Consider the following 21,840-nt stretch of genomic DNA (forward strand, 5'->3'; position numbering starts at 1 on the left):
GAGTTTGAAGGGAGCCAACAGAAGGGGTACCCTCTTTAAACTAATATAATCATGGAAAATGGAATGGAATGCTTTATGTCAAAAAGTCTTATTTAGGGCCTTTAGTCCCACTGTAGGTACAAACGATGACCTTTGAGAAGTCCTTTGCTATTAGGCAGATCCAGGCACATGTGCCTTGTTTTGTTGGATGGGTGGCCATGATCTTTCTGTAGTTTATGTTTTCTCTCTGGACTATAGCAAGAGCCATAAAGTCAATTCTGGGCTCTGTAAACTCTTTCTAAGCCTAGAAATGTGTAGTAAAATCTACAAAGTTTATTTTTACCCAGAAGACATGTCCTGGTTTTGTTTTTGTGCTTTGAAGTCGGTAGTTAGAAGAATCAAATCTGTGTCAAATTTGACTCAAGTAAATTGCATTATATTCCTGTTTTATATGTCTCTGGCCTTTAAAAATATTTTTAACAAAAATACTTTGTTTTTGTTAAATGGTTTTGGAATTGCACATTAATCATGATAGTAATTTCATCACCATTTTTAGTTCTTTGTGAATTTGTCTCTGTACTTAGGTCATGGAGGAAGAACCATTGGGTTGGCATCTTCTTACTATGAGGAAGCATTGCATAATAATAAATTATAGAAAAGGAAAGATAAAATTAAAACAAAATGACACTTTAAAATCTCATCATTTAAAAATAAGGATCTTTACTAAACAGGCTGTAAGGTAAAACTGAATTCATATATGATGGGCACAAAAAATAAGGAATTAAAATGAGTTATGTACTATGCACCTATTTTAAAACAGCTAAAATTTCCGTAACTTCCATCACCTCAAAATTGTGGAGAAGAGAGGAGGAAGCAAAATGAAAGACTTTGTTCTAATACTCGCCAGTTTATTCCAGGAATGCAATGCAATGCCAAGGAAATTTTATTACCTACTTCAAGGAAACATCTACATCTAAGATGTGGAGGACTTTAGAGACCTAAGTATTTTACTTTTGTGTAAATTCTGAGATACGTGTTTGCAAATTTTTCAAATCCATATCCATGCTAAGTTGCTAAATTTCTACCCATTTAAGAATAATCTTGTGCTACTTTCTCCTCTGTCTATCTCTTTCTCTATACACACACACACACACACACACACACACACACACACACATTTAACCTTGGCTTAACTTGCTCTTTTCTTTTTGGTAAAATTTTATAGCCTGTGATAAATTTATGATATTTCCAAAAATTAAAATTCTCTTTCATATTAAAATAATATGCAAAATATATAGATTTTATAAAGCATCTTAAATCTTTATACTTTTCCCTTTTATATTATTGCTTTGTACAGCATAAATTGTGTTACAAGTTAGCAATTGAAATATTTTCTTATGTAAGTAGCTATTGCTAAATACTGATGCAATCATGTGCATAAAATTTTCATCGATCTCATTTTAAGAATGAGTGGTATAAACATAAACCTAAATATATTGAGAAAAAGTCAAATCTATAAACTTAAATTGAAAGACTATTAGATAAAATTTTTAGCCACACCGTTATTCTTTCAATGTAGACCACTAAGTATGAACTTAAATGCCTTTAACAGGAATAACTAGGATGTCCTCTATAAATTATTTGTTCAAGACATATAATTGGCTATGCAAATATAATAAAAAAATCTATCTTCAATTATACTAAATTGGGATTTATCTGATTTATTTCCTCCCTGAAAGCATATTAGACAAACCCATGAATAATCAAGATGTTGAGCAGAGAGGACAGATAGTGAAAAAGAGTACATCTGCCAATTGATAATCACTGCTCAGCAGGTACAATGATTTTTTTTTTTTTTTTGCATTTTGAAGACAACTATTACAATAATAATTACAAATCAATGGAAATTCCTTTTTTGGTATGTCAAATTTGGGTTTACTTTGTAAGAGAAAATATTATTATAGTTATCAAAGAGGTACAAGAAATAATAGATGTTTTCTGGCTATCCTATTCTGGATCTAACATAGTGGTGCTTGATCCAATTTTTAACTCCTCACACACCTTAGTGTATAATAGACACATTCATGAATCTTAGTAGCTCACTATGACTGTGGTTCTCAAATCTGGAGAGTGGATTGGTAAGAGGATTTAAGAACTCCTGGAGAAGGTTGTTTACTTTGAAAAAAGAAGAAACACTGAGAAGCTGAAATGCTCTTTCATTAATAAGCTGGAGTAGCAAATTGGATAAGTGCCCATAAAGAAGGCAATTTCCCCTTTAAATGTGAAAATTACTAGCACCAATAGAATGATTTCATAAATTTTTCTGCCTCCATCCACAATCCCTATGCCTACGTAAAAATTATTAGCTTTCCGTAACTACGGGTTTGTGCTGTTTTGTTAATAAATAATGAAATACCTCTCATTTTGAATAGTTTACAAAACATTGATACAAAGGTTACATCAATATGCTGAGGCTTAGTATTCATTTTTATTCAGGATATGGAAGAAGAATTTATATTAGTCCAAGCTATATAGACATTCCATTCAATTTTGACATTTTACAGACACAGGTAAATTATGTTCTTCATTTAAACGAGCTAATACATTTACCCAGAGTAGCCAAAAATATACTCAATCGAACTTTTATTTCTCGTTTGCTAAATAGCACTCTGTGCCACTAGTGAACAGACCAAGCCCTCCCATTACTTGTCTTCAATAAAACATTATTATCTTTTGTCATTCTCTTGCACTAGGGGAAATAAAAAGTCACATGTGGAGAAGTTCTAAATGCTAGACAGAAATGATCCTTGGAGGGCAATTTTTATCCTCCACGGAAGTATTGCAGACTTCTTCCATTAGCGTAGTCCCAGGGAGCAAAAGGTTAGGGAACTGGGACTGCCAACCATACCTGAACACATAAGTCAACATTTCCTCGAAGCGCTGAGAGAGTGTGTGAATGGACCCACAGGTGCATTAAAGTATCTGAGACGAAAAACAACAATTGTAGTATTTTACATGGGAATATACTGTACAGATGGTGACATTTTGTTTGTGGTTGTAGGGAAGAAAGGAAGGCAGTGTCCAGATTCCCCCCTCAACACCTACCATTTGGCATAGGATATGGGAGGTTGAAGAAAAGGGAGGGAGTTTTGCCTCACTTAAAACAGCTGGGAAACAGATGGAAACTGATGCGAAAATTGTCAAATGCATGGTGCAAATCTTCCACCCATTTTCTACCAAAGAAAGTCTAGTTAGGCGATGGCAGCAAGCGATAGGCTTTGGAAACTGTAAAGAAAGAAGCAAAAAAAAAAAAAAAAAAAAAAAAAAAATTAAAAACCCAAGATTGTAGGAAATACAAATCCCGAAATGCAATTCCAAGAAGCATGTTTTTAATAAAAGAGAATGAGGGTTGTGATGGAAACCACACTACAAGGGTAAAAGTACCTTTTACCATACAAGGGTAAAAGTAGTGGCCGGATTAATCAACACTGGGGCCACTTCAACTGCATGTACGTTCTCTCTCATAGGAGGTAAGGTCAAGAAGCACACATCCACTCTCTGTCATCTAATTTAATGTAATTTAATTACAATTTAATGGTTCCTTCTGTGGTTATAAATACGAGTGTGCACAACTTACTTCATTTTAGTCATTGGATTTCACTTTGTGAGCAATTTTTGGTTTGGTAGTCAGGCATTCAGTAAATAATTTATGGATTTAAATATTGAATTACAGCCAGATTTTAGTTTAAATCCAGTCACTGGCTGTATAAACCTCCTGTTGTATATTTCTAGTTACAATGAGTGTGTATATAGACCCATTACCTGTGAGTGTTCTTCTGAGCACTGGCCCGTGTTTTGTGTTTTGGTTTGTGTTACTGTGTGGTATTTATGAAGTACTTTTGAATATCGCAAAAGTTAAAGAAGATCACTTTCAAAGAAACTCAAATAAATACAAGTCAAAGGCTTTCCTGAATTTGAATTTGTTCATTCATGCTTGCATAAGGGAATGTGCTAACTATGAATCATTCAAATTGAATTGCTCATGAGAAGAAATGTGCTGGCTTTACTCTCAGTTTCCAGAGTGAAAGGAAAAGAGCATTGTCTCCACATAAAGAATAATCAGCCACAGATTTTAGGCAACGCAGGGATTCAAACTGGAAAAAGTTGTTTCAATTCACCTGAGAACATGAATGCTTGTGAGAGGATCTTGTTATATGAATATTCTGTACTGTAACAGTTCGCAGGCTGCAAGAACAGCCCACGGAAAAGTTAAAAAAATAATCAATCATTTGGAAATGTTCATGCAATGCCAGAATAGCTAAATGCTCCACCAGTGTGGATGTTGACATATCTGTAGCTAGAGAAAATTGGATGATAGACTGCAGTTTCCATCCTCACAGCCAGGTAAGTTGGTACCATGTAAACATGGCCTATCTGAGAGTACACACATCATCTCTTATGTCACTTTCCCGGTCCCAGTGGCTTTCTATAAAGTGCAGTCAGCCTGTGCATGACATGTCACAAACTACTTTTGTGCTGGATAAAGCCCCACGTGCCCTGCTAAGGTGAGAAGCTAGCTGATACAGGGGTAAGTGACAAGCCCAGAAATGTGGTCAGTGAATGAAGAGCTTTAGATAGTGCCAGTGCACCAGTGAGTGAAACACTCTGTGATCCATCAGAGGATAAGTAATGACCAGTGTGCCAAGTTGTTGAGGCAACTTATTGCTGCTGCTGCTGCTACTAGACCTAAAAAACCTTACATCTGGCTCACTTAGATACTTCTAAGAATCAAAATAAAAGTGTTTACGTTACAGTGCCTTGTCTAGTGAATTTCCATTATGCAGGTTCTCTTTAGTTCAGTTAAACATCCCTCAGGCAGATAGAAAGAAGTAGAACACTAAAAAATTCATTTTTGTACTTCTTAGCATATTTAAGCATCGTTGCACAAAAAAAAAAAAAAACACCCATAATGTAAAAAGATCCTGTATAAGCCATGCAGTATTACATTTGTCAATTAAAAAAACAATTAAAATGTCACTCTTTGAAACCTTTGGTTAATGATGATCTTTCTACACCAATTTTGTATCATCTGGGCTCCTAGAAGAGTTAATTGTATTCATACTTTTTAAAGATATCACAGCTTGTTTGTACATGTGCAAAAATAATTAGATACCAGAAATAATTTTCAGGAGAGCATTAATGTGCTCCTTTATCTTGATTATGTTGATATTTCACTGAGGATAAATTTGCCATAAGTTACTAGAGCTGGGTATGATTACTTTTTACTTGGCGTGTGTGTTTACTATTGATTCACATTCTGTTTTTTCGTATATTAAGAATATCTTCTGACCTACATTTCAGGGGTACTATGAGGGTGAAAGAAATTCTATATATTAATTAAGTCTTGAACCCTTAAGAGGAAAAATGGAATGATATGCTCAAAATTGTTATTGGTATTTTATACTGCATTATAAGATTTGATGTTGTGGATCACTGATGGTACGTGTTGTACATCTCAAGTTTATCTTATATGTAATGAAAAACACATTGAAAAACTCTGTTCATAGTTTAAGTCATACGAACACAATTTCATTTATAGAGTCCATGTTGGACTAAGTATTATATATAATAAAAGAACATTGCTATTGCCCTCAATAATTTTACTTAAATACAGATAAAAAGACCAATAAGTACACACATACTTCTACATATGCTCAGTTTGAGTATAAAATTTTTTATGGTCCAGTTGCTGAATGTTTGAATTTCTCAAATACTCATGTACTAGATGCCACTTTTTAAAGGATTACTATGTTCAATCTTACTTAGACCTCAAGTACGTATGCTCAACAACTTATGAAACAAAACTTCATATCTAAAATTGTTTTCTAGAGAGGTTTTGGTTTATCTTAAAATCATATTACAAGCAGTTAGAAGTTTTGTTAATATTTTATAAGAGGAAAATTACATGCTTTCCCAATTAGGTTGTGAGTTACCTGAAGGAAGATGAGAAAAATAAGAAACATATCTCCCCCTGTTGAGTTGCCATCAGTCTTACTGTCTTTGGTCTATATTTGTTCCATGTCTTGTGCGGAACCTGGAAAAGTAGTAACTCAATAATTGTGAATGATATGATTGCATGTGTTTGAATAAATGAGTTATTACCAATTCTGTCTCACTTTTTTTCAGACTCCCAGGAAGGAAATTACAAGTCAGAAGTCAACAGCAAACCCAGGAAAGAAAGGACAGCATTTACCAAAGAGCAAATCAGAGAACTTGAAGCAGAATTTGCCCATCATAATTATCTCACCAGACTGAGGCGATACGAGATAGCAGTGAATCTGGATCTCACTGAAAGACAGGTAAAGCTGGACATTGTCATTATATGATCTTTTTTAATTGCTCTGGGTCCACAGTTTTCTTTGCCATATTTGAAATACCTAGATCCAGAATTCTTCAATACCATTTGGAAGACAGGTATACTATTCCATGATAAAATTTTGCCAGCAAAATGACAAAATTAAAAATAATATAATGATATTTAAAAGAAAACCATACTTACTGAGTTTAAGAAAGAATCCTCCTATGATTATGATCCTTCTGTATTTTTTGGTTTTAAAATATTATTTCTTTTACATAATGATGGCATACAGTGAGGAACTGTGTATGCTTATATGCTAAAATCTCCTTATTTGGCATATGAGAAAGTTGGTAACCCCAGATTAGTTTTCTGTATTGCTCAGGATAGGGTATGTTACCCTGCAGTAACACGTTCACCCGTAAACCTCAATGGCGTAACACAAAAATATTCATTACTTACTCACTCTCCATACAAACTCTACATGTCCAGCATTCCAGATAATCGCTCACAGACCCATTCTGACTCTTTAACATCTCAACATGTGGTGTCTGTGGTAACTACAAGAAATAAGAAAGAATTGGAAGTTTATGCACTGACCTTTAAATGTTTTCACCTGGAAATTACCCATGTCACTTCTATTTACACACTGATGTCTAGAAGAGTCAAATGGTGCAGCTTAGGTGCAAGATGGCTGGGAAATGATGAAAGGCAAGGTCACATAGATCATTGGTAAATATTTCTGCCCCATTACCCAAAATATTTTTGAAATTGAATGGCTCTCAGATATTGAAAAATCTGCTATCCACTTAGAGAATATTTTGAAATTATTAATGTTTTTGGACTCTAATTAATGAGACCTAAATAATATTTTTAAATTAATTGCTTTTCAGGTCCCTTTCTTGCATTTTTTTAAATGACAAATGATTTGTTCTAAGAGTCTTCCCAGTGAACTCCTTGTACAGATTCTGGTTTCCCCAAGGAGAATCTAGCCTACTGCCGGTTAACAGTTGCTAATCTTTACAAAAACATTCCTGAAAGGCGAATGCAAACATCTTTATGGACAGTGCAGTTATGATTGGCACTCTTAGGGCTAGAGTCTCATTTCCTCTTTCACTGTGTGTACCTCCTCCAGGATCCCATTGGAACCAAAGAAATATCAACAGGGTGTGGACAAATGAATGCATGTCTTACTAGAGCAAATTATTTTATCCAATTTCTTAAATAATCTGCTTTCCTTCTGTTAATTTTTACATTTCAGCTTTGGTAGGTTATTTATGGGTAGTAGAAATATGCAGAGGAACACTTTTCTCTGGTTTTATTTATTGGCAGTTTATATTTTATTACATATTATGACTAGTACCTATGTTATGGAGCGCAGCATTTTCCTTCCCTTGGACTTCACATACAAAATTCCCTCTATGTATTCAACATTTGGCATGCTGGAAAGCAGGATCCAAAATCTACATCATCAGACCTTTATTTTATTATTATTTTTTTAAAACAGGGAACAGGAAAATAAAAAGGTGTATGTGGAGGGAGAATTACACAGTAATGTTCTTATATAGAGATGGTGAACTCTAGGAAATGCAAGCGTGTTTTATACAATACATGAAGGAACTAGGAACCTAGGATTTGCTTCCAATATGTAGAAATGACAGGATGCACTACTGTGCTCTCAGCCAAGATGAAAAACAAGATTCTGTACTTGCCAGTTCGGGGATGTTCTAGGGTTATCTGTCATTGACCATGGAGCAGAATCATTTATTTTTAGAAGCAGTTTTGGAAATCTGGTTTGAAAATGTTGAAGGTGTCTTGGATATTTCTTCTTTCTAACTGACTTGACAAGCTTGGTAAAGAATTACATGCAAGAATTATATATAGATATACATACTATTTCAATGTTTTTTGAAAGATTCTTTTAAAATTTTGTGTTAGCTACCCTTTGCCGTGTAACAAACAACTCCAAATCTTAGTGGCTTCAAATAATAACTAAAGTTTTATTTGCTTTAGATTTTGTAAGTTAGAGATTTTGACTGGGCTTAGTTGGACAGTAATACTGCTGGCCCTACATGGAATCCTCATTGAGCTCCAGTCAGCTGGTGGGTTGACTAAGAAAGAGATGGTTGGGCCTCAGCTGGGACAGCTAGTCTCTGTTGCTTGTGGCTTCATCTTCTTATAGGCTAGCTTGGGATCCTTCCAATGGTGATAGAAGCATTCCCAGGAGCACTGAGGGGGAAAACTCTAGTAAGCAAGGGCATTTCAGGCTTCTTACGTCATATTTTCTAATGTCCCAATGTCCAAAGCAAGCCACATGACCAAACTCAGTGTCAGTATAGGACAGAACACTTCATTGGAAGTCATTCCTGAAATAATCTAACCACAGCATCACGAGGGGAAAATAACAAAGAATATGAGAGATAATTCGGTTTTCACTGAATTGAAAATTTGTTACTGTGCACAATATATTTTTATTTAATAAATCTCTATGTATAGTTTTGCAAGTTAATGTGAAAAGATGTATGCATGCAGAATTTAAATTCCTAATCAACACTAAGTCTTTAGAAGGCCACATGGGTTAGTCAAAAAGAGTGTAATTGTTTTGAAAAAAGTCTGAATAAAAATCCAAGGTTTGCCGATTAGAATTGTGTGTTCTTAAGTAAGTAACAATCTCCCCAAGGCACAAAATGGAAATTAAAACTACCTGCTCTTTCTTCTATGTAGATTTATATATCATAATGGATATGAAATAATTTTTAGCATAAACTATAAAACAGAATTATCACCCAGGTGGGAAAAACCTTTGCTATGCAAAGTATGTTGAATTAATCCTTTTGTAACACAAATATTTGTTGAGCTAAGTGCTGGAAATAAAATCTTCTTAAAATAAGCTAAAGAAATACCTGTTAGAATTCACAGAAGAGGTAAAAGTCGAACAAGTATTTACAATTGTTATGAATGTAGAATGTCACAGGAGAGGGATGATGTAATTGTGTTGGATAATGTTTCTGGTTGCACCATTTCATTCCAACATTTCTATGCACACATATTATCTTAAGTTTCTTAAATTGAGAATCTGTGCACAAAATATCTTAAATTAACAATCAAGCTGGGAGTGGTGGCTCACGCCTGTACTTGTCCCAGCCCTTTGGGAAGACAAGGCAGGCCGGTCACTGGAGGTCAGGAGTTCAAGGCCAGCCTGGCCAACATGGTAAAACCCGTCTCTACTAAAAATACAAAAATGAGCCAGGCATGGTAGCAGGCACCTATAATCCTAGGTACACGGGAGGCTGAGGCAGGAGAAAAACTTGGACCCAGGAGGCAGAAGTTGCAGTGAGTCGAGATTGCACCACTGCACTCCTGCCTGGGCAACAGAGTGAGACTCCATATCAAAAAAAAAAATCGCATATTTTAATTATCTTTCTACCTTAAGTTATATTTGTATTTTCCGGGCTAAGTTTTAGTATGCTGAATTTATCAGAAAAAATATAGTATGATGTCAGTCATCAACTTTGCTATTTTTGAAGGTCAGATGGCATATTCTTTCAAAATGCCAGTGCTCTCATCCCAGTGAAATATTTTCAGTTTATTTTCTGGAGGTTGGGCTTTTAAAGTTATTGACAGAATTACAATCAGAACACTTTCAAATCCATCTTCTGTAATTTGTAATGCAGCTTGTAGTCTATTGGGGCCACTGTGACAAAATGCCATAGACTGGGTGGCTTATAAACAACACACATTTATTTCTCACAGTTCTGGAGGATGGGAAGTCCAAGATCAAGGCATCAGCAGATTCGGTGTCTGGTGAGCACACACTTCTTCATAGACTTCCATCTTTCCACTCTACCTTGATATGGCTGAAGAGGCTAGGTAGCTCTCTGGAACCTCTTTAATAAGGGCACTAATCTGAGTAATGTTAGATCTGTTCTTATGACCTAATCTCCTTCCAAGGGCCCCACTTCCTAATGCCATCACCTTGAGGGTTAGGATCTTAACATAAGAATTTGGGGTAGAGAGGCCGGGTGCGGTGGCTCACGCGTGTAATCCCAGCACTTTGGGAGTCTGAGGTGGGCCGATCACTAGGTCAGGAGATCCAGACCATCCTGGATAACACAGTGAAACCCCATCTCTACAAAAAAATTAGCCAGGCATGGTGGCGGGTGCCTGTAGTTCCAGCTACTTGGGAGTCTGAGGCAGGAGAATGGCATGAATCCGGGAGGTGGAGCTTGCAGTGAGCTGAGATCGCAGCACTGCACTCCAGCCTGGGTGACAGAGCAAGACTCCATCTCAAAAAAAAAAAAAAAAAAAAAAAAAAAGAATTTGGGGGAGACATAAATATTTAGACCACAGGACAGCTATTCCATTATTTTGATTTTATATTAATCTCATAAATGCTATGTTTAGCTATGTAGTCTATATCTTGACCCTATATAATCTTAAATAACATCTTTCCCTAGGATTTCCATGTGTAAAATATCTAACTATAGATATGTTGTCTTTTCATATTCATTCTTTAAGACTTTTTTTTCATATGTTGAAATAACCCGAGATTCAGTAAAATAAACATATACACCGAGGAATATTACATCTAACCTCATATTGTTCGATATTTTCCTTAGCTTTAATAGAATTATCTGAATATAAAATAGTTTCCTTAACATTGTCAAGGTCTTTTGAGAGTCAAATGCAGAGACAGGACTTATAGGCTCATTTTATGTGGCTGAGTGTAAATATATACATATGCAAACACATACACATATACACAGATATATATGTGTGTGTGTGTACATATAGATATATACACATCTCCATACCTCTAACTATACATATATCTATCTATCTACATCAAAAGAAGGATATCATGCAAACAGGGAAAAACAAATATTAAATTATATAACAAAATTGTTTTTGTTTGTTTTATTTTTTTTTTGAGATGGAGTCTCGCTCTGTCACCAAGGCTGGAGTGCAAGGATGCAATCTCAGCTCACTGCAAGCTCTGCCTCTTGGATTCAAGCCATTCTCTTCCTCAGCCTCACTGGTAGCTGGGATTACAGGCACCTGCTACCATCCCCCGCTAATTTTTTGTATTTTTAGTAAGGACAGGGTTTCACCATCTTGGCCAGGCTGGTCTTGAACTCCTGACCTCATGATCCACCAGCCTCACCCTCCCAAAGTGCTGAGATTTACAGGCTTGAGCCACAGCACCCGGCCCGTAACAGAATTGTTTTTGAGAAATAATTTTCTCCTACGTGAAAACTTACTTTATAATCAGAACTAGTCTTTAGACATATTGTCATGTGGAAATTGTACATGATTGCTTATAAAATATGCATGTTATATTTGATGTTATATGTGGCTACCCCTACCTTACTTATATCACCGATCAGTATATCTAACTCAAATTTTATGATGAATCATATATTTGTCATGAAGATTTGCAATAATAATTAGGTTTCCTTTTAGAAAACATAAGGTATGTTAAATCCTTAAATATCACTCAGGACTTGAATTTCCAAATTTCATTCTGAAGAATAGTCATGGAATCACACAAAGATGTCACACTCTTATATTTGCATCTTCCATAATGCAGTGTCAGGGTAGTCTGTAATTCTCTTTGAACTTAATCCAGCTAAAGAAGAAAAAAATAAAAAATAAAAAAAACGGCTCATTCTGCAAAGTAATTCCATGTTAGCATACAAGTGTTAAAGAAAATTATATTATGTTAAATAAAAATGCAGAACCTAGAATGAAGCTGAGCTTCAAATATTTTAATTATATAGTGTTATTTGTCAAACAGTTACAGATCACTCCAGTAAATCTTCCAGCTTCTAACTTACAGCTTCTAGTTTACAATATATTCTCATATACCCTTCAAGATCAACAGCTAATAATCTTCAATTGTCAGTCACCCTGAATGATTTGCAGAGAACTCAGTATAAAGGCTCTCCAGTTTCAAGGTATTTTTAAGTTGGACAAGCTTATTCTGGTGTTTTTCCTCCATCCAGATAAACTTGGAGGAAACTCCCACCAGATTTTTAATATCTCACAGTGGGAAGACGAGAGAAAGCAGCTGCAGGAGCATATAAAAGAAGTGGTAAAATGGACATTTTTATAGAGTTAAGGCTGCCAAAATGTAGAAAGAATGGGAGATCTTTTCCCTTCAAAACATCTTTTTCACAGAGCTAATAAAGGTGCAATGTTGCAGACTTGTAAACCAGTTAAGATTACTGGAATAAACAGACTAAATTAATGATACTTCTGCCAAGATAAATGGAAAATCCCACCTAACTAGATCACACTCCATTGGTGGAAATGAGAGGGATTATGTTTTGTTTTTTACTCATAAATCATCAAATGGCCCAATGCCAAGTATTTTCAAAATAGCTATCATTTTTTTGATGACTACTAAGGAGAAAATGATTCCCAATGTGCTAAATCAGTGGGTAAAGGTGAGAGGCAGTCCTGTAAACAGGACTTCAGCCTTTAGCTACGAAGTGTATCCTAACCCTCCACAGCCTCCCCAGCACACATAAACACCCTTTAATTGTGTAGAATCAATTAGTGACTCCAATAAGCTTTTGGAAATAGCTGAAGAATTCCTTCTCTTAATCAGATATAAATCTATCTATTCAGGAAGGGTAAAAAAAAAAGCTTTCTCTTCCCCATTTTTCACCTTTACTTTTAAGCATTCTTGCTTCTAATTCTAATACTGCTAAATCAGTAGTTCAGCTACTTTGTTACTGAATTACTTGGGTGAGTTTTTGAATTTACTAGATACACTGCCATGATCAAATGTAATCACTAGGGATGTGATTAAATCTGAAAATTTTATTTGTACAATTATCCTTTGCATGTTTTCATATCTCAAAGATATAAATAAATATTTATTAGACAATGTCTACAATATTCCAAGTGCCCAGATAAAAATGGAAACAGTTGGAATGTTGAATCTACAAATCCCAGATGTTTAGAGGCATCTGGGTATGTCACTGAAATATTTAGTTTTCATCCAGATGTTTGGTGTTATGGTTGTTTCTTCAAAACACAGACATTTATGTTATTACATAAATATGAGTTATGGCATTACATGGATTCAACTTTCTATCAACCTATTTGTCTCTGGACACCTTAGGAAATTGTGTAACAACACAGATTCATAAGTCACTTATTTTGTCTGGTAATATATTGTGAAACCTAAAAGGACAGGTATTGTGAACTTACAAGATAAAGGGTGTAAGGTGATGTCCAAATAAGTTACATTTACATTTCCTTCATTTTCTTGACTGTGAATACCTTAAGGGCGGGGACTATGTTTTATTTGTGCTTCAATACCTCCCATCTATGATCTAACACAGTACAGGTTACTGGACATTTGGTAATATTTTTAAATGTATGAATGAATGAATAGAGATCCAAAGTCACCAAAGAGATTTGAGAATTCTTGCACTCGATGTAGTTTATAAATTAATCTTATTATATAAAATATGCTTATAAATTTTAATAAAAATAATTCAAACACTTATTTTTTAGTAAATAAAATTTTAGGCATTTGGATGATTATAATTTAGCTGTCTTAAAAAGAAAAACTAAAAGAAAAAGTTTTTTTTCATTACAGTCAATAAAGCTGGGTTAATAAAATGATACTAAATTATACTATGAAGTCTTTTTATTTATAAATTGACTACTGTCCTACATTAATGACAATATTGACTTATAATCTGGAATTAAATTTGTAGATTTTGTTGGGGGGGTTGCTAATACTGTAATGCTAATAGAAAAATGTGTGTTTTTCCAAAAATCCTTCTCCACTTATTTTAATTCACCCCAATACTTTATAGTATATTTGAAAATAAATCTGAACATGCTGACTTTTAGAGTTCTATGTTCTTCCTTCTCTTTTCTATAAGATATGCCCATTATATATTTGTTGCTATTTTCTGTTTCCTTGCCCATATTATGGAATTTCAGTGTCAAATATATAATCTAGTTTTTAAATGAAATAGTATATAAGGTATTAGAGTTACTCTATATAATCAAATGCATGTTCTTATATGTATATATCTATTCATATGTATATACATGTAGCTACTATTGGCAATTATTCAGTCTTTTTTCAGTCTATTTTAAAAAATGAAATGGTAAAATTTCACATGATAGACATAGAAAACAACACACAAAATAGGCTGTAATATATCTAAAATCAATACCATATTCTTACATTTAGAATTTTCTTATTTAGAATTGCCCATAACGGTTTTTATACTGATATTATATAATTACTATACCCCTTCTTCTAGAAAAGGAAATATATGTAGATCTTAAAAAGTATATTTCTCCTCTTTTTCTGCCAGGATTATTTAGACTGAATGTTTCAGCTCTTGGGCACAATGATGATGATCATGGCATATGTATTTCTTCCATCTGGAGTTGTCCATGAGAAAATATCCCTATAGGAAGTCTTGAAAGGCTTATGATTCCAATATTAGAAATATGAAAATTGAGGTAGAGAGAAGTAAAATTTTCTCAAATTCACACAAAATGAACAAGTAAAGCCAAGAGTGGAACCCAACTCATGTACAATAGATCTAATGCAAAATGCAATGTCAAGCTTGCAAAGGTAATTGAACTCAGTAGTATAATTACCTAAATTATAGTACAGAAAAATTGTGTCATATTTACAAACCTAATTATATCAAGTGGGAGAATTACCTGAATGATAGTAATCATATGGATGGCGTTCACATACTCTATATGCTTTATTTTTTATTACAAATGCTTTAAAAATAGGAGATTGAAATATAATAGGAAACAAAAAACAACAAACAAACAAACAAACAAAACAGAATCTGGAATCAAACAAACCCCAGCCCTCAAGTTTAAATCCTGGCACCACGGTTTTCTTTCTGTGTAATCTTAGGTAAGTCACTTAACCTTTACCTCAACTTTCTCAGCTATAATATAAGAATAATGGTAATAATATTTGGAAAACTGTATGAGAATACTGTCTATCCCTAAGTAGGTCTATAATAAAAGGCAATTACTGATTCTTTTGTTTAGTAAGTAATAATAATATGTGAACACCCATCAGCTACTTTTTAGTGAATAGTCTTTGTACTATTTTTTCTTATTTTTTATTGTCAAATTGATTACTATATGTTGGGGTAATATATGATACACGAATTTAACCATGGCTCAAAGTGAGACCAAGAAAAATCCAGAATAGAGAAATATCTCAGTTTAAATATTTCACTGTGAAAGCATGCTGATAAAGCATCGTGATTTGAAGATCACTGATATAATAATGCCTTTGGAAATTTAATATATTTTTCCTCACTTTCTCTATAGCACTATTTACAGAAATTGAGGTTATTTCTAAAATGAAAATAGAGAATATTCAAAATATTCCTAATATAGAAGAATGAAACAGAATTATCCCTAGCAGATACAGAGGTTTATTATAAAATTATAATTAATAAGATAATGTGGTTTTGTCACAACTATAGAAAAAATAATATAGGAACAGAACAGAATATAGCAATAAAGCTATGCATATATGGAAGCTTGATTTATGAACACAGATGAAACAGTGATCACTGGAAAAAAGCTGAGTTATTTAATAAATGGACCTGAGGCAATGTGTTATCCATTTAAAATAAAGTAAATTTAAGCCTATTCCTCAGACTATATACTAAAATCAGTACTTCATTGATTAACTACTTCAATTTGAAAGGAAAACTTTTTTTTTTCTTTTTGAGACAGGATCTTGCTCTGTTGCCCAGGCTGGAGTGCAGTGGTACAACCACCACTCACTGCAACCTCAACCTCTTGGGCTCAAGCGATCCTCCCACCTTAGCCTCCTGAGAAGCTGGGACTACAGGCACTGTGCCATCCCATTCCGCTAATTTTATTTTATTATATTTTATTTTATTTGTAGAGACAGGGTCCCATTGTGTTGGACAAGGCAACCTTTAAAACTCTTAGAAGAAGACACAATAGAATATCTTAGTGGCCTCAGAAAATAGATTTTTTTAAAAAAAGAAAACACAAAAACACTAGTCATAAAAGAAATAGTAGATAAATTTAAACATATTAATATTAAGAGTTTCTAATCATCAAAAGATACTCTAAGAAAAGGAAAAAGAAACAGCATACATTGAGAGAAGATAGATAGTAGCAGCCATATAACTGTGTTCTCCAGGCAAGTTCCCATGATATGCTTATCAGAACACAAATGCAAGAATATCTGTAGCAGCTTACATATAGAAAAAAAAGAATTCAAATATATCCATGGACTTTTCGAAAATCCATGGACTTTTCCATGGAATGGAAAAATAGTGCTATACTGGCAGAATTTAGAATGCTGTACAATGATAAAAAATGAATAAATACAGTCTCTTGAATCAACATAGATATAGCAAAAAGCCTGCACTTAAGAACATTCCATTGATAAACCTAACAAACAAATAAAATTAAAGAGTATATTTTTAATGTTACGTGTTATGAAAAAAATTTGTTTTCTTTTTTAAGAAAGACTTGCAGATGATACACACAATTCAGGCCTGTGGCATTTTAGGTGGGGTAGACAGAGAAATACAATGTAAAAAGAACACTTAGCTTACTAGAAGCTATAATTATGAGAAATGCAATGTGAAATAAACAGATTTCCTCCTAAACAAGATGCAATAATGCCAATAATATTCTAGTTCTGATAATGGATAGACCTTTAACGTCTGTTTGCTGTTTTTTTGTTTTGTTTTGTTTTTAACACATATGTTATATATATATATATATATATATATATATATATATATATATATATATATTTAAATGTATTAGGCAACTTCAATGAAGCTTTTAAAAGGAAAATATCTGTACAAAGTTGATGTGAATGATGTAGTATATAATCTTGGTGATTTAACAAATGTTGAGATTTTTTATTGTGACCATATTTTAAACAAATCACTAGATCAAATATTTGCTAAGTAAAATAAATGAATTAAGGTAGAAAATAAGAAGAATAGTTCAAAAGGAGATAGGCTCAGTGAGAGGTGGAATGGTCAAATAAAGATTTGTGAAAGCAGCAGTGGTTTCTAATGGCAGAGAATGGCCTTTCAGATGCCACTTAATCAGTAGCTCCCAGAACATGTTTTAAATTGGTTCAGGAAATGACAGCTAGATATCAAATCCAAGAAGAACTTAGGAGTGAGGGGGCTTTGACCAACACAATATTATGTTAGCTCCAATTCACAGAAACTCTTTATAGACACAAGTACTTTGAGTAAATGACAAAGTTTTTGTCTAGTTCCATATTTTACACTGTGTGCTGTAAAATACAAATACAGTACTTTGTATGCACCTTTTGAAAGTTTAAAAATTATCATGAACGTACAACCTGATTAAATTCAATGTGGATTTATTTTTCTTTTCACTCCTTCAAGGTGTCTTTGTACAAGCCTTTGAGGAGCTACTTTTCATTGATGACACTAAGGAGAAGAAAATATCATTTTAATCATCTTTTTTCTTCTGTTTGTTTGTTCCCTTTCGTGGTTGAAGGTGAAAGTCTGGTTCCAAAACAGGCGGATGAAGTGGAAGAGGGTAAAGGGCGGACAGCAAGGAGCTGCGGCTCGGGAAAAGGAACTGGTGAATGTGAAAAAGGGAACACTTCTCCCATCAGAGCTATCGGGAATTGGTGCAGCCACCCTCCAGCAAACAGGGGACTCTCTAGCAAATGAAGACAGTCACGATAGTGACCACAGCTCGGAGCATGCGCACTTATGATATACACAGAGGACTAGCTCCATTCTCAGGAAAGAAATGTTGTGATGGCAAGCCTTACCCAAACATCGTTTACACAGAGAGATGACTATGGCAGTGATGTTTAATATTATTAAATCCAGGCATCTCGAATCTGTTTTTCATGATTTATAGAGGGTTTACACAAAGTGCCACTTATTAAAGAGCTTCACAGTGAAGATGGAGAAGGTGAACTTGCTTTGAATATTCCAGATGTGTTTGGTCCTGTGTATGGCAGTGAGCAGGTATGTATTTGCTTTTGCTTGCACTGAAAATTAAATTGCTATCAAGAGCAAACTATGAAACGTTTTGATTCAGGATGCCTCCAAAGTGAAGATGCCGAGGATGAACTTGCATTGAACATTCCAGATGTGTGAGGTCATGTGTATTACAGTGGGCAGGTATTTGCTTTTGCTTGCACTGAAAATTAAATTGCTATCAAGAATAAACCATGAAACATTTTATCCTGAACAGCCACAGTGCCTGAAATCACTCAAGTGGATAAAAAGTGTATTTTAACTCTGTATATATTACCCTTAAGTCATTTTCCTGTCTTCACTAATTGAGCAATGCATTCATATTAGCTGATGAAAATAGGCACTCACAATGACAACCAGAGCCAGCTTCTTGTCTTTTTTATACATTTTGTCATCCCAGAGACAATCAGTATGTGCTTACCTGTGTTCAAGTAGAGAAAAATACAGTAGAGTCTGATAGGACATATTCTTGTACCACAGACAAAACAAATCTTATGTTGCATTTACTATCAACTGCTGCTAATACATTATTATAAAACTTACCTAGCTCCTGAATTCTTCCTATCTTATAGCTTAAAAAAATTAGGATCATAGGCAAATCAGTTACCTTGCAGAAAGAGCTTTGTATGACAGACATTGTCTTATTTTATATCTGTAAAATATTAGCTGTATGAATATGATTTAATTAACAAGGAAACATTTCTTCCTGATTGACAACAGTGTTAGACAAGGTGCAAAGCAAAACTGATTGCTCAAGTTGATAGAAAACAAAATTCTGAATATCTTCAAATTAAATTCGGTAAAAACACATTATTTTTTTCATATGTGATGTATTCATGCAGAACAACAATCTTTGTATTTTGTTTTTAAAATGTGTTTAATAAATGATCCTTTGTAAATAACTTTGGTCTCCCTACTATAATTTCCTTAATTTTTATAGATTTCAATATCAATAATTAACAAAGTCTCAAATCTATCTCACTTGTGCAAATCCAGATGATTATAATTAGTGAATTATTTACGTATTTTCATTTCTGATTTTTTTTATTATGGCAGGAAAAAAATCAATCCTTGTGTAATCAAAGGGTGCCTAAGAATGGAGATATATTAAGCTATTTCCCTAATTTGAAGAATACAGTGAATGGATTTTTGGTGTGTGTTTTATGAAGTCACAGATAAAAGTAGGAAAAAAGTATTAAATAATATTATTCAACACAGTGAGGACAATAAAATAGTCATACATTTTTAAAGTTATGTCTGATATATGTAAGTTAATCCAACAGTGGTTTTATAGTCTGAATATGCAGAGTCTCTGATGTGAAATATAAGCTAAACAAGCTAATCAGAGTCCTGAGTCCTAATGGGACTAATGTAAGAAGTAAAGGGTACTATTAATCTAATGTATTTTGCATCATGCCTGATTGTACACGCATAGGGTGCCTGAGTCCTACTTATAACTTTACCACACTGTTTTTCATTTGTTTCATATTCTAAGCGGAAATGCTTGGAAACATTGCCAGCCTTCCTTCCCTGCCACAATCAGAAACAAATACAGAAAAACAATCAGTAAAAATTTCCAAAAACTCATCAGTTAATTGATTTCACTTGCTTTAGAATGATTAGACTGGCAAAAATTAGATTCCATATATTTTAACTTAATCTAGCATGATATGTAGAGAGTATTCCAGAAATAAAGTAAATTTTTTTAGTATCACATTTTCCTTTTGTTGTAATACATTTTATCTCAGTAGTTGACAGTATTTTAAAATAGACCATTCAAATTGAAGTCTCCCAGACATGAAACAGACACTTTTCTATTAGTCATCTGAATTAATACAAAGTCTGTTTGTGCTGATGACATCTACTTGGGTGGACTGATTTTCTTATTGTAGAATAGGATTTAAATTCAAAACATCTCGACAAATTGGTGAAGTGGGAAGATGTAAATCAAATTGAGTTCAATAGGGACAAAGTGGAGGATAATTCATTTGGGCAGGAAAATAATTTCCAGAAATAAGAGAAAAGGACCCCTTAGAAGTAGCTAAAAGGTTGTAGCCAAATAGATGTAAGAATTCCAATTTAGTATGAAAATGAAATAGGAAAAAGGGATTCCAAATAGATATAACATTCAGGAAATAGGAGGCTTTTGTATCATGGCCATATCTTTATTAGAGAATTGTAAGCAATCCTAAAATGAAATTTGATCCAGAGAGCACAAAGTGGTAGGAAAGGCCACATGGCTGACTGAAAAGAGACACCGCTTTCTTTATGATGAATTAAAATGATCTGCCGCATAAGACACCTGACACATTATCACATTGTCAACACAATGACAATTAAACAGGGAAGCCAGAGCAATTTTTATTAGTGGAACTTGCTATTTTTTAAAAAGCGTTTCAGTATCCTCCTGTCTTCAAACTGATGGGTAGGTTAGCTACCTTATACCCCAATATAATTTTAGAATTAAAATTCTTTGAGGAAAGTTAAGATATTCTCATGAACTATTTGGGCTTAATTCACTCCAAAGGTGCCAAAAATCTGAAAGAACTCTACTTGTTTTTAATCTACACTGGACTCCTGGCATGCCATGGTATCTTATTACATAATGCCCTTTTCATGTAATTCTATCACAGATCCTGTGGCTCTGTGGAAATTCATAATAGCATGAAAGCACCTTTCTCTGAAAATAGTATGAAATCATGGTTCGGATGATTTTTTTTTTTTCAGTAGGATTCAGAGGTATGAACACTACAAAGTTTTTCCAAAGGCTGATCCACATATTTTTAACTCATTATTCACACGACCCCAATTGCTTCCTACTTCCCATATTTACCATCTGCTGTCAGACTATATTTTCTTCTTCAGAAACCATGCATAATACCTGAGTTTGTCATTTTGCTTTTAAAGATGAAATAAATGCATTTTAAATAATCCCAATTACAGTTTGAATATGCTTATGAATGCCATTACATGAAATAAATGTGGGAATCACTTGTGAAATTCAATAAAAGCTTTTCTCAGACTAGTAAACTAAGATTAGAGGCCAGATTAAAACAAAGAAAGTTGTAAAAATAAATATTTAGTAAGTTATAAAAACAAATATTTTGTATTTCCAATGCTACTAGTTTTTTAGAACATTTCTTAAATTCCTGGAGTACTGATGACAACAAATGCTAATTTTTGCCTGACAGAAGTTTTGAGAAACTATGGAGTTAAAATCAGTCTCAAGAATGGAGTATCCTGGTAGTGACTAAAAAGATTTAAAGAAAGTATTTTTCACTTTGATTTCTAAATACACTTAGGCTGGTGATTTTTAAGAAGCAGCCATTTATGCCATGCCCTATTTTCTAATAAAATGCTTTTAAAATAATTCAGTTCATATTTGAGGTGACTGGTATTTAGACTATAATATAATATTTAAACTATGAACAACAAATACCTAGCTGGCATAGTTCT

At 33.8% G+C, this 21,840-nt stretch overlaps 1 protein-coding gene across 1 annotated transcript in view; it reads left to right on the top strand.

The window, feature by feature from the left end:
* MEOX2 (mesenchyme homeobox 2) overlaps nt 1-19,286 on the top strand; it is a 74,133-nt gene extending 54,847 nt beyond the window's left edge. The window contains exons 2-3 of the mRNA XM_001105568.4: nt 6,166-6,338; nt 17,888-19,286. Of these exons, the coding sequence (XP_001105568.1) occupies nt 6,166-6,338; nt 17,888-18,112 (398 nt within the window). The 3' untranslated portion in view covers nt 18,113-19,286. The remainder of the gene's footprint in view (nt 1-6,165; nt 6,339-17,887) is intronic.
* Nucleotides 19,287-21,840: the final 2,554 nt, after the last annotated feature.

This window comes from Macaca mulatta, chromosome 3 (assembly GCF_049350105.2).
Source record: "Macaca mulatta isolate MMU2019108-1 chromosome 3, T2T-MMU8v2.0, whole genome shotgun sequence".
Lineage (NCBI taxonomy): Eukaryota > Metazoa > Chordata > Mammalia > Primates > Cercopithecidae > Macaca > Macaca mulatta.